Below are 24,950 nucleotides of genomic sequence, written 5' to 3'. Positions count from 1 at the left end.
AGATTGAACGTGGTCTTGTAGTTCTTAACAAGAACATGCCATTTACCTCAGGACATATCAAATGGGCCCAACAGGTCCTCCAACGACTTCAAATGTTTTGGTCAAACTTTGCATCTCTCCGTTATCTGTAAGTAGTTAAGCTTAGGTCATGGCAAGTTATTCTAATGGTATGGGTGACGTTTTATATAAGAGAGTGAGCTGTTCATATTAGCTCTTAGGAAGCCATTGCCCTGTTCACTTCTCTCACTAGTTGGGTTTGTGGAGAGGGATTCATTCCCATGGTTTTGGAATATTTCTAATGGGACTCTTAGAATTTCATATGCTTACATGTTTTCTGGTCCTTTTTTCTTTTCACGTCTCCTTTCCACCCACCATATTTGGAGTTTCTTGCTGTTATTGTTTTTCCTTTTTCCAATAAATAACACTGCTTTTATTATGTAGTCTTTGTACCTTTTTCTTCTCTTCGTAGGAGCCGGCAGCTTGTTGCTATCAACATTTAGTAAAATCTTGAGTTTCATTCATCTTATAACTTTATCTTTTAAAGCAAAAGCAATTCATAGGTGCATAATTTGGTGTTGAATGTTTCTCTTCCTGCTTGTTTATAGTGCATTATATTTTATATATTGTATTACTATACAATTATTAAGCTGAAATCTATCTAATATATGTATAAACCAGTAGAAAAACCTTATTCCTACAGATTTTTGGGCAATCCTGATAATGCTTTAGTTTATCAAAAGTACATTGAAATGACCACTTTGCTTGATCAATTTGAAAATCGTATCTATAATGAATGGAAAAGTAATGTGGATGAAATCTGTGAATTCAATTTGAATCAACCCTTGGTTAAATTCAGTGCCATGAATGGTCTTCTCTGTGTCAATTTTGACCCAAAGGTAGGGATTTGATTTTTTAAGATGATTTATAAGTGCCCTTTTTATTATAAGCATATTTCTGATATTTCCAGTCATTTGTAATTTACATTTGGGAAAATGTCAGAGTTGCGAGGACTATAACTGTAAACAATTTCTTGTAGGTCTTCGTTGTAGAGATTTGTTTCTCAAATTCTACTAATTACTCTATTAATTTGTATTGTAATTATTTCTTTACCATGCCACCCTCACTAGATAATGAGCCACTGAGAGTAGCATCCATTTCATTGCATCTTTATGCTCTGTGTTTCTAGTTTAGTGTCTGGTACTTGGTGACACTTAGTAAATGTTAGCTCAACTGAATTGAATCATTTGTCTTTACCAGACAGTTTCTGGCTTAAATATATTCATAACTTATGCCAGTGTTTTAGTTAAAATTTCATCATGTAAGTTAAGATTTGGGGAATCAACAGAATACACCGAATGAAAGACATGTCATGTTTTTGATGAGCACTGGTAGATTTTAATTTATTGTCATTTCTTTCAAAGAGACAATAAGCTTGTATATGGTAATTAAATTGGTGGTAATTTTAAAAAACATAAAACATATTAATATAAAAAATATTAAGTTAAATAATGTCCAGGATGAATATTATCTTTATTGAACAGGTCTTTTGTTAATGCATGGTAAATCATGTAACAAAGGAAATTTCATGTATTTTCTCAATTCATTTTCTCATAATTTCATTACATGTTATGTAACAATGGGACTTTGTTACCATTTATATATGTGTATGTGTATATAATTATACAATATGTGCATATATTTAATCAATACTAGATGTGCATGTATATATGTATGCATATGCATTGTATATATTTTAAACAAACGATCTCCAAGTCTGGCAGCTTGTTAGATATGAGACACAAAATAAGCTTTCTTTTCTATTTACCACCATGGATATGCTTTAGGGTAAGGGGCAAGCTTATAAGAATATCTGTTTATAATTTCCATGACAAAACACAAAATGCCTTAAACATCTAGCTGAATTTTTAGGGGATGAAGATTATACATTCACTATTAGTGATTACTTGGAGTCTCTCGTGGTAGTCCAAATGCATGCCTAGGAAGTGGGAAAGTTAGCCTCACTGAGTTGGATAAGCATACTCTGCATCCAAATTCTGATCTGTTTCTCTAAAATATGTGCAGAGAATAGTTGACTTTATTTTGCTAGTAAAACTCAGCACACATACCTAAATACATGACATAGTGAACGGAGGATTCCTTCTATTTTCTGATTTCATAAAACCAATATATAAGAACTAATTTCTTGAGATGTTTTAGGGATAATTCATATACCTTTATTATGAATGTATGATTTTTATTTTTAAAAAGTATATGAAACAAAAGTCTATTTACCTGGAAGATTTGGAAATATAGTAATACTTGGATAACATCTTAAGTATTTCAAGTTAAACGAGTTAAAATAGAATGACATTATGAAAATATGCAATAATTTTAATAATTGTATTTTAATAGCTAGTGGCTGTATTGAGAGAAGTGAAATATCTTTTGATGTTGAAGAAACAAGACATACCAGATTCAGCTTTAGCCATCTTCAAGAAAAGGAACACTATTTCAAAGGTTTGTGGTTTTTGTTAAAAAAAGATAGTAGGGCCTATTATGAATATAAATATTTTGAATTTCAATTATTATATGGATCTATATGACATTTTTACACCTTTAAGACAGAGAAAATAGCTAACATATTTGGCACTTTTTGTTCTGGGGTTTTCTTTGCTCAGTACATTGGAAATCTTGACCTTCTTGTGCAAGGGTATAATAAGCTCAAACAGACGCTCCTGGAAGTTGAATACCCTCTGATTGAAGATGAGCTGAGGGCTATTGATGAGCAGCTGACAGCAGCCACAACGTGGCTGACGTGGCAGGACGACTGCTGGGGCTACATCGAGAGGGTGAGGGCGGCCACGTCCGAGTTGGAGCACAGAGTTGAGCGCACACAGGAAAACGTGAAGGTGATCCAGCAGACCATGAGGGCCTGGGCCAGGTGCGTGCTACCTCCCAGGAGAGAGCACAGACGAGAGGCAGCCTTTACCTTGGAGGACAAGGGTGATTTGTTTACAAAAAAATACAAGTTAATCCAAGGAGATGGCTGCAAGATCCACAACTTGGTCAAGGTAATGGCTTTTAACCTTTCAAGATTTATAGATCTTTTCATTGAGTTCAGAGAAGAGCAAAAATACTTAACCTAATAATGTGGGACTCTTTTATCAAGCCCGAAAGAGCTTTATGAATGGTATTATTAGGCGTTTAAAGTGGGGGAATTTGTGTTACTTGCCTGCAATTTCTGTAGCCCTCACTACTGTCATTCCTGAGGGAAGAGATTAGAATGTGAGATGTGTTGATTAAACAGAAAGGCTAGTGATAGAATCTTTATCTTGTCACAGTTGCATCCTCTTTTGGATGCTCCTAATAGCTACCACTGTGTGTTGACTGCCTCGTATGTGCCAAACAAACACCTTGCTTAGGTCATCTCAAGGTACCCTCTCAACCATCTCCTAAGGATGGCAACAATAATTACTCTCCTTTTAACAAAGATTTGAGTTCCTAAAACAGTAACAGGCACTCATCTAGGGTTATGAATTCAAGAGAAAACGGAAACACACACACACACACACACAAAAGGCAGAAGGCAGGAAAATAAAAGCAAACAACACAATGCACTCCCCACCAACCACCACCAAATCCTTTATTTCATGGAGCTTACGCTCTAGTCAGAGGAAGTTAGCAAGAGAAAAGAACAAATAGATATGTCAGTTGTAATAGGAGCAATGATGAAAGATAGAGCAGAGCAGGTGGGATAGGGAGTCGCTTGGGGGTAGGGTGGTTGGGTAGGCCTCTTTCCTAAGATAGTATTTCTGCAGAGAACTGACAGGGAACAAAGCATATGGATATCAGGAGAAGGACGTTCTGGAGAGCGAAAGTATAGACACTTTGAGGCAGGAGCAGCCTGGCCTGTTCCATGATCAGTCAGTAAACTGAGATCAGGATTTGCAAGGGGAGTGGTAGCAGAGGGTGAGGTAGAAGAGACTAGTGGTACATTATGTGGTGTTAGCAGGCTGTTATGAGGACTTTGGATTTTACTGTAAGGGAAAAGAGCAGCCAGAGACTTTCTGCTCAAAGGCTTTCCCTGTGGAGGGTAAGCCACAGGCAAGCAAAGAAGTGGTTGGCAGGGAGGCTCTTCAGAGCCTATGCTAATAATCCAGGTGAGAAATGATGCTGCCTTGGGTCATAGTGCTAGTGATCAAGGCAGTTCATGTCCTGCATATATTTTGACGGCAGATCCAGCAGAATTTGCTTTGAGGAATCAGAGGAGAGAGAAGTCAAGGATAATTTCAAGGTTTTTGGTCTGAGTGATTGGACTGGACTGGAGTCGCCCTTTAATGATATGAGGAAGACTGTGGTGAGCAGATTTTGCAGGGGAGAAAAAAAGGAGGTTTGGTTTTGGACAAGTTAGTTAGAGATGCTTGTCCTAAGGGACATTTTGAGTAGACTAGAATTGCAAATGTGTCTTGTGTTCAGGGCAAAATCCAGGTAAGTAACAGAGAATTGAGATTCATGCACATATGTATGGTATTTAGAGCCATATAATTAGATTAAGAATATGTGGGAATTGTAGATAGAAAAGAGGCCCATAAACTAGCCTCGAAGTCCTCCCTACATCAGGGAGAAGAGGAAAATCCCACACAGGATACTGAAAAAGAGAGAGTGATGCCCTGGAAATCAATAAAGAAGGGATTTCGAGGAGGAGGAAGAGCTCAACTCTGTCCCATCCTGACGTAGGACCCGAAAATAAAGACAGAGGCTAACCCTCAGATCTGGCAGCATGGAAGTCATTGGGATGAGAAGAGATGATTTCATATGGTGGCAGAGTGGAAGCCTGGTGGGAGTGGGCTGATGAGAGAATGGGGAAATGTGAGTGGAGGCAGCCAAGGAGATCCTGAGGAGCTCTGCTGTGGGGCAAACCAACAACTGGGCAGTACCTGGGGCCTGTGTATCAAGGTAGGGAGGGTTTTATTTTTAATAGTGGTTGATGTTTCAGGATGTTTGTATGTTAACTGCAGTAATCTAAGAAGGAGAAAAAATGGTTGGAAGAAAGCCATTGAGGGAATGGGATTTAAGAAATACCTGTAGAAGGTGTCTTTAGATAGGAGCACAGAGCATTCATCTGTAGTACAGGATGGAGGGAAGGCAAAGGTAGGAATGTGGTGCTCACAGATATGCAATGCTGATGATAGGAACATGGGGAGTTGATTTCTTGTTGTTCCTATTAAGAAAAAAAGGGATAAGAATGAAAGAGCGTATTTCATGTTTCCTCTGAGCATCCTTGTTATGTGAAGTCTTCTCTATAGACTCGCACAGTCATTAAACCATGAATGCTCTACTTTGGGCAAGACAGACAGACCCCCCTCCACACGTATGCACACAAACTCTCTCTCTCTCTCTAACACACACACATTCTCTCTCTCACACACACATACTCTTTTTCTCTGTATGTCACATACTGTCACACAGTCTCTTCCTCTCACATATCACACACACACACTCTTTCTCCCTCATGCACACTCTTTCACACACACACACACACACACACACACACACACACACACTCTGAAGCTGTCATGAAGTACCACAGTGTGGGGTAGGGAAAATGTCCTTGGTAAAGGCTGGAAACCAGAGTCTTCCAGAGGCTGGGCCTGAATTTTCTCATGTGTAAAATGAAGGTCCTTGTCTCTAGGCTAATTCTCAGCAGAACAAGAAATAGATTACGGTTTTCCTGCTGGGAATTGTACGCAACCCATTATCTATCTAGTCTTTGCAGTCCATCATCATTCACTTATTTGAGAAATATTTATTGTGAGCCTTGTGTGTACCCAGAACTTTTGTAGGTTTTTGAAATATGAAAGAAAGCAGAGCAGACAAAGATCCTTGCTCTCATGGAACTTGAATCAAGTGAGGAGAGAGATAATAAGCAGTGACATAGTAAGTTGTGCTATGTTAGAACTGGTACATGCTGCAGGAAAAAGATCAAATTGGAACAAGGCAAGGGAATTCTGGAGGGTGGGGTCGAGGATGCAGTTTTAAGTAGGATGATCAGAGTAGACTCAACCAGAAGGTGAAATTTGAACAAAGACTTGACAGAGGTGATAGAGTCAGCCAAGTGGGCCTTTGGTGAAGAGTGTTCCAGGCAGAGGAGATAGCTGTTGGGCAGGAGATCCCTGGGCATGCTCGAGGAAGAGCAAGGAAGTAAGTGTGAGGGGAGTAGAGGGAGCTGAGTGGAGAGTTGCTGAGGTAAGGGTCAGATGCTAAGCTACGTGGGGAGGGACTGGCAGCTCAGGGGAGGCTTCATAGGCCTTTGTGCAGACTCTGGCTTTGGCTCACTCTGAGGTATGTGAAACACACTGCAGAACTTTGAGGAGGGGAAGAAATACAATCTGACTTTCATTCTAAAAGGATTTCTGGCTGTTGTGTTGAGACCCTCTGTAGGGAGGTAAGGGAAGAGGCAGGGTGACCTGGTAGGTTGCCATTCTTACTAGTAATCTAAGGGTTCAGTATGTTCAGGCTGCTATAGCAAAATACTGTAAACTTAACAGCAGAAATGGTTTTCTCATAGTCCAGGTGCCAGCATGATCAGTTTCTGGCAACGCCCCTCTTCTAGGTTGCAGACTGCCAACTTCTCATTGTGTCCTCACATGGAGGAAGTTCCCCTGGGCCTGTTTGATATAGGCAGTACTCCCATTCATGAAGGCTCTGCCCTCAGGACCTAATCACCTCCTCCTAAACCCCTCCTCCTAATACCATCCCCTTGGGGGTTGGGATTTTCACATTCGAATTTTGGGAGGACATAAGCATTCAGACCATGGCACAGGCAGGTAGCAGATGATGGTGCTGGACCGGGGTGGTAGCAGTGAAAGTGATTAGAAGTAGTTGGATTCTGGATATATTTTGAATTAAGTGGAGCAAACAGAATTTCCTAAAGACTGGGTGTGGAGCATGAAAGAAAGACACGTTAAAGATTATTCTACACATTTTGTCATGATCAACTGGAAAGGTGAAGATGCAATCTATTCGGTTGGGGAAGGGTGTGAGAGGAAGAGACTTAGCAGGGAAGGTCAAGATTTCAGTTTTGGCATTTTGAATTTGAGGTGTTAATTAGCCAAGTAGAGGAGCTGAGTGGGCTATTGGATTTACTCATTTAGAGTTAATGAGAGGGGTCCAAACTGAAATCACAAATGAAGGCGGAGTGGATGGCAATGATATTTAAGCCAGGAAACTGGATGTTATCACCGAGAACATGAGTTTAGCTAGAGAATAGAAGAAAATCAAGGACTATTGGCTGGACCACCATTCTTCTCTTAGGAGACCAGGCAGAAGAAGGACTAGCCAAAGATGCAGAAAAGGAAAGGCTGAGACAGTAGGAGGAAAACCAGGACAGGGAGCTGAGTGAAGAAAGGGTTTGGAGGGTAACAGATGTTCTTACCAAAACGTAAAGTACAGTACATTTGATATGCTCTAGTGGATATGGAAAAGAAAATAAAAAGAAGTACATAATTAACATGGGTTTCAATGTTTCTGTTGACTTCCAATGTTTTCTGAAATTTCTAGAAAGTTTTAATTTTCCCATCGATGACAATTTGCTAGGACAAAGACTTTGTTTCTGTCTTCTTTGAGTACTGCCCGGAATAGCATCCCAAGGCTGCCATGACAAGGTCCACAAACAGGTTCTCTTGAAATGAAAGAAGTTTATTCTCTCGTAGTCTAGAGGGCTGAAGTCTGAAATCAAAGTGTGGGCAGGGTCATGCTCCCTCCGAAGGCTCTGCCAAAGTCCTGGGTAGCCTGGAGAGAATCTCAGGGGTGTCCTGACATGTAAAGGAGGCATTTATCTGGAAATTAATTTGTTTTTCAGCAGTATCTTAACTAAGTCATGCCATGGACTATTTCTAGTTGTTCACTGAAATGCTTTGAATTATTCTGTGACTTTTAAGACACCTCTACAACTGTTTATGTGTTAGAATCTGTCTCATAGAGGACAGATGATGGATTACAATTAGTTTTTTCTGTTACATTTTCTTGATAATAAAAAAATGTACTCCCCAAACTCCAAGGATTTTAAACCATTAAGATATGAATCCTGATCAAAATGCATTAAAAGTATGGCCAAGACATGACTAGAAATCGTCATAAAACAAGGTTTTGCATTGTCATCTCAGAGAAAAATGTTAGAATTTTTTCTATTAAGAAATGGATTCTCCTATTTTTGTCCTTAAGGCAAAAACTAAGAAGCTTTGAAATCACTGTTCTCAATCTGAGAATGGAAGAGAGCTTCTGCCTTGAGGGAATGTAAGCCAGCTTTAAAATGGAAATGAAATGATTGTTTGTTTCCATAAGTTGGGTCTTTTAAGTGATTATTTTCCTCTTGACTTAGCACGTGATGTTGAACCTAGTTCTCAGGCTTCTGGTGAGGAACGTGGTTTGGGGAAAAGCTGTAGAAATATGGCCAAGGGTGAGTCAGTTCTGCCTTTTGCATGCTGCATGTTTTCTGGCCGGTGGGATGTCAGCGAGTGGTCTGGAGTCAGAGTTAAAGATGGATAGAAGAGAGGAGCAGGACCATGGAATATTGGGCCTGGAAGGGACCTGAGTGATCATTCAGTTATCTAAAGCTTTCCTTTCTCTCCCGTTATCCTAATGTGCTGAAGATACAGCATTTCTCATCAATGTGACTGTAGTGAGATAAACTGGATCTCTTGGTATGAAAAAGTGTATATGACTGTGACATGATGGGAAAGGCCCTACTCTGGGAGATCAAGAGGGCTGGTTTCTAGTCCTAGCTCAGCTATTAACTTCCTACTAGTGTGATGCTGAATGTGTATTAGGTCTTTGTTTTCATGTCTATGTTAGTCTGTTTTCACACTGCTGTGAAAAAAAAGAACTACCTGAGACAGGGTCATTTATGAAGAAAAGAGATTTAATTGACTTGCGGTTCCACATGGCTGGGGAGGCCTCAGGAAACTTACAATCATGGCAGAAGGCAAAGGGGAAGCAAGGTCCATCTTACATGGTGGCAGGAGAGAGAGCAAAGGGGAAGAAACACACACTTATCAAACAACCAGATCTCATGAGAATTCTGTCACGAGAACAGCAAGTGGGGGGTTGGGGCAGGGAGTCTGCCCCCATGATTCAGTCACCTTCCACCAGGCTACTGTCCCAACACGTGGGGATTACAATTCAAGTTTAGATTTAGGTGAGGACACAGAGTCAAACCGTATTAATATGTTTAAGATGAGGAGACTTAACAAGATGGTCTCTAAGGATTTTTCTTCAGCTGTAAGATCTATACTTTTCTCTTGTAGTGCCTACAAAGGGACCAGGGCAGCTATGTATACTTTCCTAGGATGTGTACTGCACAATTCCAGGGGTGCATGTCACATGATTACACAGATGTGAATGGTTCCACCTGGCTGGTGGGCAACACAGCATTCCTGAGAAGGAGCAGTTCTTAAATTTGTTTGAGAGCTAGGGTTCTCTTATCTCTCCCCTGCCTTATTAGGATCTATACTCACCTCTCTAGTTCTGATTCTTGCTTACAACATACACCTTTGCATCCTGGATCATATATCCATAGTAAAGAATAATCAAAGAAAATAGAGAGTATAGTCCACCTTATAATTAGCTCTTATTCCAATGTCACCTTATAATCAGCTCTTATTCCAATGTCTCCTTTGCCCTGTGCTTCAGTTCCTCCCTTGGGCATCTGCTGTCTGGTCTGTATAGACCATGCAAGTTTAGCCACTCAGCCTCTCTAGAATCAACTTTGCTGCCCACCTGATCTTTTGAAAGCTGTGTCTCTGGGCCAAGCACACTGCATGCTCAGCCTGTAGTGGTCCTTAACCACACCTTTGTTTTCAGGCCCTATTTTGCCCCAACTGGCTTGTCCATTATGTCGCCCAAACTCTTGGGAGACGCTAAGGTGCAAGAAGCTCATATTGTTGATGCAAGAAGGGAGCTTAGAACTTCCTCAGTCCAGTGTTTTCCAAACTGGGTCTATTCCACAGGTTGCTTATCATAGATGGTTTGCAAAAAAAAAAGTGCTTAAACAAGGTCCGAAAACATGAAGGTTTGTTGTACAGATTATTTTATCACTCGGGTATTACGCCTAGTACCCACTGGTTATTTTTCCTGATCTTCTCCCTCCTTCCAGTCCTTACCCTCCTTTAGATCCCAGTGTCTGTTGTTCCCCTCTATGTGTCCATGTGTTCTCATCATTTAACTCCCACTTATAAGTGAGAAAATGCAGTATTTGGTTTTCTGCTCCTGCATTAGTTTGCTGAGGATAATGGCCTCCAGCTCCATCCATGTTCCTGCAAAGGACATGATCTCATTCTTTTTTATGGCTGCATAGTATTCCATGTGTACACGTACCACATTTTCTTTATCCAGTGTATCATTGATAGGCACTTAGGTTGATTCCATGTCTTTGCCATTGTGAATAGTGCTATAGTGAACATATATGAGTGTGTCTTTATAATAGAATGATTTATATCCCTTTTGGTGTATATCCAGTGATGGGATTGCTGGTTCAAATGATATTTCTGTTTTTGGGTCTTTGAGGAATTTCCACACTGTCTTCCACAGTGGTTGAACTAATTAACACTTCTACCAACAGTATACAAACATTCCTTTTTCTGTGCAACCTCACCAGCATCTGTTATTTTTTGACTTTTTAATAATAGCCTCAATGGACTTTAATAGAATAGGTACATTGTGAATCTCCAAGAATGGCATAGAGTACATAGTACTTCCCTGACTTGATAATCTTGAGATGTTCCAGAATGGTGTTCTCTGAAGGACCAGTTTGACAGATCTCTTTATTTATAGGGAAGGCCCTGGAAGGCAAGGTCTAAGGACACAGAGTTAGTGACAGAGCAAAAACTAGAGCCCAGGTCCAAAATGTCTAGAATTCATTGGGAACTAGTGTATTTCCTGTCTGTTTCTGAAGATAGCAATCTTCACAGAGAACTTTCCTGGAAACAACTTTTGAATGTATTTCGTGTGTGAACTTAATGTTCTAAATTCCTGCTTAGATCTTTGACATCTAGCTTAAGGTTCTGCAACTTAGTATTTGAATGTTCCTGTCTTGTGCACAACAACGCAGTCTCTTCTTTTACAAACTATTTAAATGGAGAGTTTTAGTTTTTATGCTAATTATTTGTTTATATTCATCTACTAATACTTGTCTGTTTCTAGGAAAATAGGAAGCTCTTCAAAGCCGATCCCTCCCTGGATACCTGGAAAATTTATGTAGAATTCATTGATGACATTGTGGTGGAAGGCTTTTTTCAGGCTATAATGCACGACTTGGACTTCTTTCTGAAGAATACAGAGAAACAATTGAAACCGGCACCATTTTTTCAAGCACAAATGATCTTGTTGCCTCCTGAGATTGTGTTTAAACCTTCTCTAGACAGAGAGGCTGGGGATGGCTTCTATGATCTGGTAGAAGAAATGTTATGCAATAGTTTTAGAATGTCTGCCCAGATGAACCGAATAGCAACACACCTGGAAATTAAAAATTATCAGGTATTTTCTTAGTAAATGGGTATTTAGCTTTTATATTAATGATTCAAAAACAAATTGTGGTTGGGTATGGTAGCTCATGCCTGGAATCCCAGAACTTTGGGAGGCTGAGGCAAGAGGATTGCTTGAGCCCAAGAGTTCAAGACCAGCCTAAGCAGCATAGCAAGACCGTCTCTAAAAAAAATTAAAAAATTAGCTGGGTGTGGTGGCATGCACCTGTAGTCCCAGCTGCTCAGGAGGCTCAGGCAGGAGGATTGCTTGAGCCCAAGAGTTAGAGGCTGCCGTGAGCTATGATGAAGCCAGTGCACTCCAGCTTGAGTGACAAAGCAAAACCCTGTCTCAAAAAAACAAAAACAAAACACAAAAACCACCAGAAAACAAAACCCAGAACAAATTAGGAAAATGGGAAGCACAGGGAAAAGAGAAGTTGGAAAAAGCAACATGATTTTTAATTTTTCTAACTACTCTCCCTTTGAAGAATTACCTCGGTAATGTTATGTTGTAGATAACTGTTAAAGTAAGGTCGATTTGAATAGTAAGTGCTGTGTTTTCCTCTCATTTAGAATGATATGGATAACATGTTAGGCCTGGCAGAGGTCAGGCAGGAGATCATGAACAGAGTGGTGAATGTCATCAACAAAGTCTTAGATTTCAGAAACACCCTGGAGACCCACGCTTACCTCTGGGTGGATGATCGAGCTGAGTTTATGAAGCATTTTCTTTTGTATGGCCATGCTGTGTCTTCCGATGAAATGGATGCTCATGCAAATGAAGAAATTCCCGAACAACCACCAACTCTTGAGCAATTCAAAGAACAGGCAAGGAAAACCCTTAGCATTTAATGTAGTGAAATGGCTTTTCATTGAGTTATTCTAATTAATTTTTTTTCTAACTACAGATCGACATTTATGAAGCTTTGTATGTTCAGATGAGCAAATTTGATGACTTCAGAGTGTTTGATAGTTGGTTCAAGGTGGACATGAAGCCTTTCAAAGTGAGCTTGTTAACCACAATTAAGAAATGGAGCTGGATGTTTCAGGAGCATCTTTTGAGATTTGTCATTGACAGGTAGCCTTTGTACTTTGGTATTTGGAATTATAACTTTCTAAACTGCTTTCTAAAACTGAGATGTTACTTTTAAGCGTATTAATGTTGCCAGTTTCATGGTAGAGATAAATAATGTTTAATCAGGTACATAATGAAAATAAGATTCAATCAGAAGTCTTATACTGCTAAATGTTTTAATAAACTTAATTTGTGTGTATCTATGTACGTATATATTTAATAGTCTGAATGAGCTACAAGAATTTATAAAGGAGACAGATTCCGGACTTCAGAGAGAATTAAATGAAGGTGATCATGATGGTTTAGTTGACATCATGGGCCATCTTCTGGCTGTAAGAAGCCGACAGAGAGCTACTGATGAACTCTTTGAACCTCTAAAAGAAACCATCACCCTCCTGGAAAGCTATGGCCAGAAGATGCCTGAGCAAGTCTATATTCAGCTAGAGGTAAGTGCAGAGGTGAAATAATCGTAATTACCATAAATTGAGCATCTCTTTTATTAAAGTACTTTACATGTACTCGCTTATGATGTCCTTACAACAATCTATACTGTACACATTTGATGTTTTCAATTTACAGGTTAGGAATCTGATACTTAAGTAGATTTAATAACTTACTCAAGGTCATACAAACAGTAAAGCCAGCCAACACTCTAGGTGTGTTTTATGACAAAATACTTAACCACTGTGCTCCACTGCCTTCTTATTAGAAAGAATGTAGATTGTAAAGAACCTGTGAGTTGCTTTTTTGAGTTCAGTTTTACCATCATTTTCACACATGAAATATATCCATACTTTTTTTTTCATTCAAAAAAACTACCTGTCAGTCAAGAAGTGTCCTAGTCTTGCAAACATATCATGGACATGTTAATAAAGAATAAATAGGCCAGGCATAGTGGCTCACGCCTATAATCCCAGCACTGTGAGAGGCCGAGGCAGGCAGTTCACCTGAGGTCCGGAATTCAAGACCAGCCTGGCCAACATGGTGAAACCCTGTCTCTACTAAAAATACAAAAATTAACTGGGCATGGTGGCATGCACCTGTAGTCCGGCTACTCAGGAGGCTGAGGCAGGAGAATCATTTGAACTCGGGAGGTGAAAGTTGCAGTGAGCTGAGATCACACCACTGCAGTCTAGCATGGGGACAGAGCGAGACTCTGTCTCAAAATAATAGTAAATGAAACTCAATTTGGATGGGGAAATCACTATGCTTTCTAAATAGATTTCTATGCCGTCCTCCTGTTTCCATGCTGTGGAAAGATTTGGGGGCTTTTTGACAACAAAGTCTCTTTAATTGTAACTGAAACCATGAACCATAGTCTCACAATTGAGGTTCTTTTTCTATGCCAGTATTGATATTTTATAGATTGTATGTGTTTGTGTGTGTGTGTACACACGTACTTGAATTTTGCAAATGTGATCAGTGGACACATTAGCCAAAAAGCTTTCACTGGATTCTAGTTGATCTAGTTTAGTAGTCAGAGCACAGAACTCAAATTTAGATTTGTTTTCAAGTACTGTATGAGTTCATCTTTTCTGCTTGCCTTGACAAGTTTGTTAATGTCTAAGACCACACTTCCTTTTTGCTAAAATATGCCTCATGATCCCTCATTTAAACAATTTCTCTATACTTGCTCCCATCAATTTCTGTTTTTTTTTATTGAGGTGAAATGTACTATTCAGATAACATATAAAAGTAACCATTTAAAAATGTACAATTTAGTACAATATTGTGCAACTACCACCTCTATCTAGTTCCAGAAATTTTCGTCGCTCCCAGAAATCCCATACCACTTCTCTGTCTCTCCCCATTATCCTCCTCCATGCCCTGCCAAGCCCTGCAAACCCCTACCCACCAATCCTTGGCAATTGCCAATCTATTTCTGCCTTTATGGGTTCACTTACTCTAGATATTTCATATAGATGGAATCATACAATATGTGACCTATTTTGTTAGGCTTCTTTCACTTGGTATAATGTTTTCCAGGTTCATTCACATTGTAGCATGTATTGGTACTTCATTTCTTTTTATGGCTGAATAACATTCCATTGTATGTCCGTACCACCATTGGCTTATCCACTCGTCTGTCAATGGACATTTGGGTTGTTTCCATCTTTGGGCTGTTGTCAATAGTGCTGCTATGAACATTGGTGTGTATTTATTTGAGTATGTGTTTTCAATTCTTTTCAGTACACTTAGGAGTGGAATTGCTGGGTAATCTGGTAATTCTATATTTAACTTTTTGAGCCATTGCCAAACTATTTTTCACAGTGGCTGTTTTGTTTTATATTCTGTCATTTTGCTTTGTGAGGATTAAATGCAGCAGGGTATTTACAAGTGCTCTCTTGACTGTAAAGACTATGAGAATTACTGTATATGAATTGTTAAATTCTATTTAAGTATAAAACTGCCCTTAGAGCTTGCAAGCCAGTTAGACATGGAGCAAGCTGAGAAGTTCTAGACAGATAGATACATAACAAGACTAAGAGATAAAACAGTTACAGTAGAAACAACTATAAATATTTCTTGTTTCTAGGAAGATTTAGATATTCCTTGAATCAGATGTTGAACCTTAAACTATATCTCATAGAGAAAGTAGTCATAATAAGTAGTTGATGAGGGAAATTTAGATTTGGCCTCCAGAATTTGTATTTTAAAAGTTTGGTTCACTCTTTCGGGTGATGGTAGTATTGAAAGCATTAGGCTTTTCAACATTTCAAAAGCAGAATACAATTTTAGCTGTGTATCAGTAATTTAGACTTGTCAGGAGGAAAAATAAGAGTCATAGGCGGTATGTGGTGTATTTGGAGGGTAACGAGGCCCAATTTTATTTTAATTTAAGCAACTTCAAGTGATAGTTACTTTCAGTTTCTCCTTTATTATTACGAGAAGTCATAACATTTTCCACATACTTGTCTATGCTTAGTTCTGTGTGAAAACACCCTAAAGTCTGGCTATGCCTACTAAGAGTTGAAGTATTACTTCCTTAAAGTCATGAGGACTCGCCACCAGCAAGATCTTTGTCTTGGTGGAGCATCTTTTCAGTCTTTTGCCTCTTTTCACTGCTGTTACACCCACTTTAATTCAGCTCTTGTTACTTCTCACCTCACAGCAATAGCTCCTTAATTCATCCCATTCCTCCTCACACCTCACCCACAATATACTCTGAAACAAGATGAATATTCTAATCTGCAGGACTTATCCAGTCCCTTTTCTGCTCAGAAACCTTCACTAACTGCCCCTAACTTCCCGAATGCTGTCCAGCTTCCATAAGAGCTCACACACTCACACCATCCTATATTGGTCGTCGTACCTCAAGAGATCTCACCCTCATCTCTGCCTGTTGAAACCTAGTCATTTCGTTGAGCCTCAGTTTCAATGTTACCTCCTCCTTGAGTGGATCTTCTGACTTTGAGAGGCCTTGGAGATCATCTGATCTTTTGGGTTTCAAGAAAATTTATTTTTATCAAGTAAAAACTTGTTTGGAATCCCCAGTATAAAGCAGGTTTGCTGTGTTTGAAGAGGGATAAGGGGGCCTGAGCTCATGGATGTAACTTCTTCCTGGTTTCCCAGCCATGGCCTCTGAGGGACTCCATGGAATACTTAGGTTCAATGGAATGGAATTGGAAATGCAAAATGAGGCTGTCTGTACAGAGGGCGGATGCAGAGTTTTGATGAGAAGCCACGAGAGGGAAGGACAAGGGGGTTTAAAGCCCAGGTCCTTTGGTTCCTGAGCTGGTTTGGTATTCCTGTCATGTCACCATATTGTCTCCCAACTGTTTTGATTCCATAACACATAGACCTCCTGATAGTTAACACATTCTGTTGTGTAGAATAGTTATTATATGTGCCTCTTGCTCACTCTGACAGATTATAAAACAATTTGAGAGAACGTGTTTTACCTTTTTAGCACCCTGTTCACCACACAAATAGTATTTAGACTGAGCACAGTGTGTTTTTCATAACTGGCAGTTACTGAATCATTCATCAAATATTTATTGAGGGTTACAAAATAGTCTTTAGAACCTTTGAGTTTTGCACTTCAGCTACAAGTAGAGTTCCATCACTATGGGTGGGTTTGTATGACAAAACAATTTCAGTGTCCCAGGAGATGACCCAGAGGAACAATGCTTTGTTAGTTGGGACACAAGGAATGCTTTTCAACAGTAATTATGCCCCATGCATGGCTCCTCAAAGAAAATAACTTGCTTTTGTCCTATTTGCATTGTAGGCAGGGAGAGCAGAGTTGAGCTGGTACCTGAACTATTTATTGTGTCTTTTGTCCTACATAGAGTAGGAATTAACCTTTCTTCTCTTTGCCTCTTCTCCCTTCAAAAACTCCTAGTCCCCTAAAATAAACCCAACCTCAATCCTCAAACTCTCCAGAAAGAAGGAGAACGTACAGAGCTTTGGGAGCTAGAGAAAAGCCGCGAATGAGATTGATTCACATTTTCATCCTTGCCCCAGCAGTTTCAAAGCATCTTTTTTTTTCACTTGCTAAATTACTAAACATGGCTGGCTTCCATTTCTAGTTGTTAGAGATCAACAAAGTCATTTCCAGAGCACTTTAATTTTATTCCCACAGCAGCAAAACAATTAGGAGATTTGTGTTTATTTTAAAAAGATTTCCATGGATTCTGAGATGAGAACAATTCTGGTACATGCTTTGGAGTTCTGAACCCAGCAGTGCCAGTGAATCAGCCTGTACTTCAGCCCTGGTTCTAAGCCTTTTCATCACTTTCATCCTTTCTTATAAACTCCTTATATAAGAATGAAGAGATGTCATGGGTTAGTGTAAAGAAATGAGAATTATTTACATGGGCATGGTGGCTCATGCCTGTAATCCCAGCACTTTGGGAGCCAGAGGCAGGTGAATCACTTGAATTCATGAGTTCAAGACCAGCCCGGACAACATGCTGAAACCCTGTCTGTACAAAAAAATACAAAAATTATCTGGGCATGATGGTACACGCCTGTAGTTCCAGCTACTGGGGAGGCTGAGCTGGGAGGATCACTTGAGCCTGGGAGGTGAAGGTTTCAGTGAGCTGGGATCATGCCAGTGCACTCCAGCCTAGGGGATAGAGCCAGACCTTTTCTCAAGAGGAAAAAAAAAAAAAAAAAGAAAGAAATTAGAGTAATTTAATCCTGTAGGGTTGATTTGTTTTAGGAATTGAAGTAATTTCCCATTTGTACCTTTGCTTTTGCAGGAATTACCTGAAAGATGGGAAACTACCAAAAAGATCGCAGCAACTGTCAGACATGAAGTCTCACCTCTCCATAATGCAGAAGTCACTCTTATAAGGAAAAAATGTATTTTGTTTGACGTAAGCTAGCTACCAAGCTTTTACTTTAAGAAAGGTTTTACAAAGATAATTGAAGTATTTGTTTAAAATTCACTTTGGTTTTTTTTTTTTTTTTCCCACTGATTAGGGAAAGCAGGCAGAGTTCAGAGAGAGATTCAGACGTTATGCCCCTCTTGGATTTAATGCAGAAAATCCATACACAGCGCTTGATAAGGTAATACAGATCTCAAATATCCTGTGTGCATTAAAATAGCTACTTTAAAAAATGTAAGTTTAGATACAAAATACTGCCACATTTTGTCTTCGTTTTGCTGTTATAGTAATTGATTTATTTAAAACCCAGTTATAAGCAATTTCCCCTTAAGTAAATTGTATTGTATTTCAAATCATGCCTCCCAAAACCATCATCATCATTGTATTAGGGTTCTCTAGAGGGACAGGACTAATAGGATAGATGTGTATATGAAAGGGCATTTATTAAGGAGTATTGACTCATACCATCACAAGGTGAAGTCCCACAGTAGGCTGTCTGCAAGCTGAGGAACAAGGAAGCCACTCTGAGTCCCAAAACCTCAAAAGTAGGGAAGCCAGTATTGCGGCCTTAAGTCTGTGGCCAAAGGCCCCAGAGTCCCTAGCAAGCCACTGGTGTAGGTCCAAGAGAGCAAAAGCTGAAGAACGTGGAGTCCAATGTTCGAGGACAGGAAGCATCTAGCACGGGAGAAAGATGGAGGCCAGAAGACTCAGCCAGCCTAGTCCTTCCACGTTCCTCTGCCTGCTTTTATCCTAGCTGTGCTGGCACCTGATTAGATGGTGCCCACCCAGATTGAGGGTGGGTTTGCCTCTCCCAGTCTACTGACTCAATTGTTAATCTCCTTTGGCAACACCCTTACAGACACACCCAGGAACAATACTTTGTATCCTTCAGTCCAATCATGTTGACACTCAGTATTAACTATCACAATCATCATAGTAATCATACTAGAGAGAGTAACAACTACTACTATTTTTCGAGTCCTTACTATATGTCAAGAATTTTGTTAAGCATATGACTTTCATTATTTCTTTTTAATTCTCACAGTCTCCCTATGATATGGCTTGTATTACTTTTCCTATTTCAATTAAAAAAACAAGCTTGTGGCCGGGTACGGTGGCTCACACCTGTTACCCAGGCACTTTGGGATTCGAAGCAGGCTTATCACGAGGTCAGGAGATCAAGACCATCCTGGCCAACATGGTGAAACCCTGTCTCTACTAAAATACCAAAAAAAAAAAAAAAAAATTGCTGGGCATGGTGGTGGGTGCCTGTAGTTCCAACTACTCAGGAGGCTGAGGCAGGGGAATCTCTTGAACCCAGGAGGCAGAGATTGCAGTGAGCCGAGATTGCGCCACTGTACTCCAGCCTGGCGACAGAGCAAGACTTCATCTCAAAAAAAAAAAAAAAAAAAAAAGGCCTGTATAATTAAGTAATTCCTTGCAGATTTCTGTTAGTAAGTGACAGAACCAGGATTAACATTCTGGCTATCTGAACTTTTTTTTTTTTTTTTAAATCAGAAATTTTAACCACTATACCCTTTCTCTTGTGATTCTTTTGCCCGTAACTTTTAACCATTGTCAAGGAAGCCCATAACTTATTCTTAACCCTAGACATGAAGATTGTTGAGTCATTCAATCCTAGTTTATAATGAACAACTATACTTTATTATAGTTGACTATAAGAATGAATATGGTGGGCAAAGAATCCAAATGGTGAGTAATTCACAGAACACTTGAAAAGATGTTTTAAACTTTTATTAGAAAAATGGTGTCTTTGTTTCTCTAGGAACTTAACCTAGCAACCAAAATAAGAAAATAATTGTGTGAAGTTTAGATTTAGGAGCTGGGCACCTTTCTGAGTTGCTCATCTAGCCTGTCACCCTGATTTCACTTCATGCTGGAGATAGTCTTAACTCCTTAGCCAGGTGCAGCTGACAGACCCCTTACCTCTCTTTCCAAATTTTGGGTTGAATTTAGATTTAATTGCTTTAAACTTATTCAGAAAATACCATTCTATAGCATCATGTTGCCTTTTTCACTTGGCAGAATAAAATTGGTTAACATATTCATTGAAAAGGGAGTAGGTTAGAGTATGCTAATATACTTGGTTTTATTTTTTATTTTTTAAAGATTATGTCTAAATTGCAGGTGGTCTGAACAGATTGCGGATGGGGAAACGTTTTTATTTGACTAACCAACATGCTGTATGTAAACATTTACTACAGTTATTTATTGAATTGTATCATGCTCATGCTATACTATAACAGCATATAGCTACATATTTAAAAGTCAGAGATGCTTACGCTTGTAACTACAGGAATATTTTGAATGTAGTAGGGCTGGGTGAACTTTTTCTTGAAGTCATGTTCTTGGTGTGTTTGTTCAGCAGACATATCTAATGTAAATCTAGTTAGACTCAGCGAAAGGCATATGTATTCTTGTTCTGGGCTGTTGTGGTGGACCCTGGTTCTGAAGGCATCTCAGTCCACAAGACAGAAAACACTGACTTTCCACAAATAAGGGGAACAGTGCAGTGAATCCCTCCCTTTAAAATGAGGTTCCCTGGTAAAGTACTACCGTTTCTTCACAGCCAAAGATATAGTAACTGTATAATAACTAGCTGAATTAATGTAACCGGGTATTTCTTCCCTTTCCTTTTCCTTTTGTTTTTCTTTCCTTTTCTTTCTTTGACAGAGTCTCGCTGTGTCACCCAGGCTGGAGTACAGTGGCATGATCTCAGCTCACTACAACCTCTGCCTCCCAGGTTCAAGCGGTTCTCCTGCCTCAACGTCCTGAGTAGCTGGGACCACAGACAGGCACGCACCACCACACCTGGCTAATTTTTGTATTTTTAGTAGAGACTGGGTTTTGCCATGTTGGCCAGACTGTTCTTGAACTCCTGACCTCCAGTGATCTGCCTGCCTCAGCCTCCCAACTTGCTGGGATTACAAGCATGAGCTACTGTGCCCGGCCATAACTGGGTATATATTTCTAGGAATAATGCAATTAGTGTAAGTAATAGGAAAAAAATGATTAAAAATAAATCAAGGGGATATTGGCTTTGGAGATTATGGTAGACCAGACATTTTGAAAAGCCCTCTTTCATAAAACAGATGCTGAATACATATTCACAAATGTATAATTTTTAATCTATTGCTGAGTTCACAAGAACATAAGACAAATCTCTAAAGGGCAAGAAAAAGTAGAGGCAAATGCAGAAGGCTGTGCTGCTGTAGTGAAAATGAAAATATCAGAAGTCTAGAACTATGAGATTAAATTTCTCATGGGAAAATAGAAGATGCTCTTAAGGGTAACACCCTCATTGGAGAGTGGGCTAGGGAAGGTCTGCAGCATGCAAAGGAAGCCGATGAGATCGCTGTGGGTCTTCACTAATTCTCAGAGTAGGGTGAAAAAAACAGAAAAGGGGCCGTGTGCGGTGGCTCATGCCTGTAATCCCAGCACTTTGGGAGGCTGAAGCGGGCGGATCACAAGGTCAGGAGATCGAGACCATCCTGGCTAACACGGTGAAACCCCGTCTCTACTAAAAATTAAAAAAATTAGCCGGGCGTGGTGGTAGGTGCTTGTAGTCCCAGCTACTCGGGAGGCTGAGGCAAGAGAATAGCATGAACCTGGGAGGCGGAGCTTGCGGTGAGCCGAGATTGCACCACTGCACTCCAGCCTGGGCGACAGTGTGAGACTCCGTCTCAGAAAAAAATAAATAAAATAAAATAAAAACAGAAAAAGATACTCTGGGAGTTTATAAACATATTCCTGTTCTCACAAGGGTCTATGGTCCAGTTTTATGCTACCCCTCTGATTTAAGGAATTTCTAAGCCAGGAAATTGAAATGGTTACAAGTATCTTCCTAGCAACTAGTAGAAGCAAACCTAAATCATCTCTGAAAAAAAGTACTCTCATTCAGTCTCTTTAGGGGGTCCAACAGATTAAGTTCAGTCAGATATGAGTACACAATAAAACAATAAACACACCATTACGCATAAGAGTCAGTTGAAAGAAACCACAGATAGAGATTCATACAAAGCTTCAGATATTAGAAGGAAATAAAAGATAATATTGAAAAAAATGAGCAAGTTCTCAGTTTTGAGACTATCAACTATGATCAGTTGAATTTGAAAAAGGGCCAGATACTTATGGAAATGAAAAAATACAGTTGTGGAAAAAAAAAAATACAACTCAGCAGATGGGTTAAAGAGCTCATTAAAACTGGAAAGAGAATTAGTGATATACAAATTACGTTGGAGGAAATCACTTAGAATGCAGGCATAGGTGTAAGGAGATAGAAAATATAAAAGAGCTTAAGGGACACACAGAAGTTAGAATGCCATCCAACTCTTCTATTTGTACTTCCTGGAAGAGAGAATGAACAGAATATAGTCTGCAAGATAATAGCTGAGACTTTTAAAGGACTGGTTGTGATGGTTAAATTTAGGTGTCAGCTTGATTAAGGGATACGTACAGAGCTGGTAAAACATTATTTCTGGGCATGTCTGAGGACACAGGAGAGACTGGTTTGTGAGTTGGTGGACTGAGTGGAGAAGATCTACCTGCAGTGCGAGTGGGCATTGTCCAATTGGCTGGGGGCCCAGATAGAAGAAAAAGGCAAAGGAGAGGCAAATTCGCTGTCTCCTCTGGAAAAGGAATACCTTTCTCCTGGTCTTGGACATCAGAATTCCAGTGTCCCTGGACTTTGGACTGCAGGACTTGAACCTACAGCCCCCCACCCTCAGCATCTGGTTCTTAGGACTTTGGCCCTGGACTGAGGATTACACTCTCAGCTTTCCTGGTTCTGAGGCCTTTGAACTTGCACTGAGCCACACTACTGGCATCCGGGTTTCCATCTTGCAAATGGCTTATTGTGAGACTTCTCAGCCTTCATAATCATGTGAGCCAATACCCCTAATAAAACTTCCCTCATATATCTATTTATTTTTTCGTGTTGGTTCTATCTTTCTGGAGAACCTTGACTAATACACTGGTCAAAATATGAATCAATAGATTCAGGAAATTCACTGAATCCCAACCAGAATAAATACAAAGACTGCATCTAGACACATCACAGTGAACTGCAGAATACCAAAAGTAAAAGGATTTTCAAAGCAACCAGATAGAAAAGACCAGTCACTTGTTAGAAATGATGATTAGACTAACAGCATACTTCTCATTAGCAACAATGGGAGCGAGAAGGTAGTAGGTGATGTCTTTCAATTCTACTGGGAAAAATAATAATAATAGTGAAATGAAGATATTTCAGGTAAACAAAAATGTAATATATTCACCACCAATAAACCATTACTAACATAACTCTAGTTATTTATAGTGAACCATCACTAAAATAACTCTAGTTATTTATAGTGATGAATAACTAGTTATACTCCAAACAATGCCAAATTTAGTTCTTAGAAAAGACTAACTCTATGGGCAAACCTCTGGTGAAATCATCAAGGGAAAAACAGAAAAACAGCAAAATTAACAGTATTAGAATAAAATAGGGAATAGTTGTAGAGAAATAGCAGACATTCAAAAATATAGAGCACTATTAATAAGAAACTTAAAAACTTAAAATGGATAAATTTTTAGAAAAATATAATTTACCAAAACTGTCTTAGTAAATCTGAGTAGTCATATAACTATTCAAACTTAGCCAGTTGGAAAATAAAAAGAAAAATATTAACCAGTAGTTAAAAAACAAAAAAATTTCCAAAAGAGAGACTAAGAAGGCTGGGCACGGGGGCTCATGCCTGTAATCCCAGCACTTTGGGAGGCCGAGGTGGGTGGATCATGAGGTCAGGAGATCGAGACCATCCTGGCTAATACGGTAAAACCCCGTCTCTACTGAAAATACAAAAAATTAGCTGGGCATGGTGGCAGGTGCCTGTAGTCCCAGCTACTTGGGAGGCTGAAGGAGGAGAATGGCATGAATCCAGGAGGTGGAGCTTGCAGTGAGCCAAGATTGCACCACTACACTCCAGCCTGGGCGACAGAGTGAGACTCTGTCTCAAAAAAAAAAAAAAAAGACCAAGAAGCCCTGATGGCTTTACAGGTGAATCTTCAGAAGCTTTCAAGAAACGGATCTCATTCACATGATTCCAGGAACCTGAAGAAGAATGAACACTCAAAAATTACTTTATGAAGCATGTCTGATTTTTATAAAAGCATAGTATGAGAAAGGAAAAAAATATAGATCAGCCTTTCTCATGTACATATAGATACAAACATACTAAACAAAACAATCAAATTACGCCAATTTATAAACAAGTTTTCATTTAAGGAAAATAAATTTCGCTTAACATTAGAAAATCAGTATAACTAATTGCATTAACAAATTAGGGAGAAAAAATCGTATGATTATCGCAAGAAATGCCAAAAGAACTTTAGCTATCATTCAACGTTCATTCATGATGGAAACACTTAGAAGACATTTTTTACCTAATAAAAGAATTAAAACTCTACATAAAGTACTATATGATAGGGAACATGAAAATTTCCAGAAGCATTAGTAATAAGGGTGAAACATAGGAAAAGCCAAAATGACTATCAGAAGTAAAAAAAATAGTGTATATTCATATGATGTAGTACTATGCGGTAGAGGAAATGAACTTCACACACATCATCGTGAATATATAGGTGAACATAAATATCAATTGAAATGTGATATATGTAGTAAACTGCATTTCACAAACAAATTTTAACATTTAGCACTTAGTAAATTAATGTGAAAATATAAAAATTAGACTATTAAATAAAAAGTTAGGTTTTGTGGTTAAATAGTAGGGAAAGAGGGATAAAATTGCGAAAAGGCATTAAAAATTATTAGTCATATTTCTTAGGCTAGATGGGGAACAAACGCATATATCCTTTTTATGTGTATAAAATGTTTCATAATAAAACATTTTAAAACTGAAAATTGCAGTTCTTGTTTGTGAAGATATAACTAGTGAAAATGAAAGCAGGATGCTAAGATTCTTCTTTACATAGTAGGAAATGGAGAGACAGAGTTGG

At 39.1% G+C, this 24,950-nt stretch overlaps 1 protein-coding gene across 1 annotated transcript in view; it reads left to right on the top strand.

Moving 5' to 3' along the window:
* DNAH11 (dynein axonemal heavy chain 11) overlaps positions 1–24,950 on the top strand; it is a 355,283-nt gene that overhangs the window by 44,653 nt on the left and 285,680 nt on the right. Inside the window, exons 11-20 of the mRNA XM_063667481.1 lie at positions 3–127; positions 701–896; positions 2,413–2,517; positions 2,679–3,071; positions 11,200–11,532; positions 12,093–12,347; positions 12,428–12,597; positions 12,818–13,040; positions 17,802–17,918; positions 18,025–18,111. Of these exons, the coding sequence (XP_063523551.1) occupies positions 3–127; positions 701–896; positions 2,413–2,517; positions 2,679–3,071; positions 11,200–11,532; positions 12,093–12,347; positions 12,428–12,597; positions 12,818–13,040; positions 17,802–17,918; positions 18,025–18,111 (2,004 nt within the window). The remainder of the gene's footprint in view (positions 1–2; positions 128–700; positions 897–2,412; positions 2,518–2,678; positions 3,072–11,199; positions 11,533–12,092; positions 12,348–12,427; positions 12,598–12,817; positions 13,041–17,801; positions 17,919–18,024; positions 18,112–24,950) is intronic.

Source organism: Pongo pygmaeus, chromosome 6 (genome assembly GCF_028885625.2).
Source record: "Pongo pygmaeus isolate AG05252 chromosome 6, NHGRI_mPonPyg2-v2.0_pri, whole genome shotgun sequence".
Lineage (NCBI taxonomy): Eukaryota > Metazoa > Chordata > Mammalia > Primates > Hominidae > Pongo > Pongo pygmaeus.
This window is presented reverse-complemented; position numbering and strand designations above follow the sequence as displayed.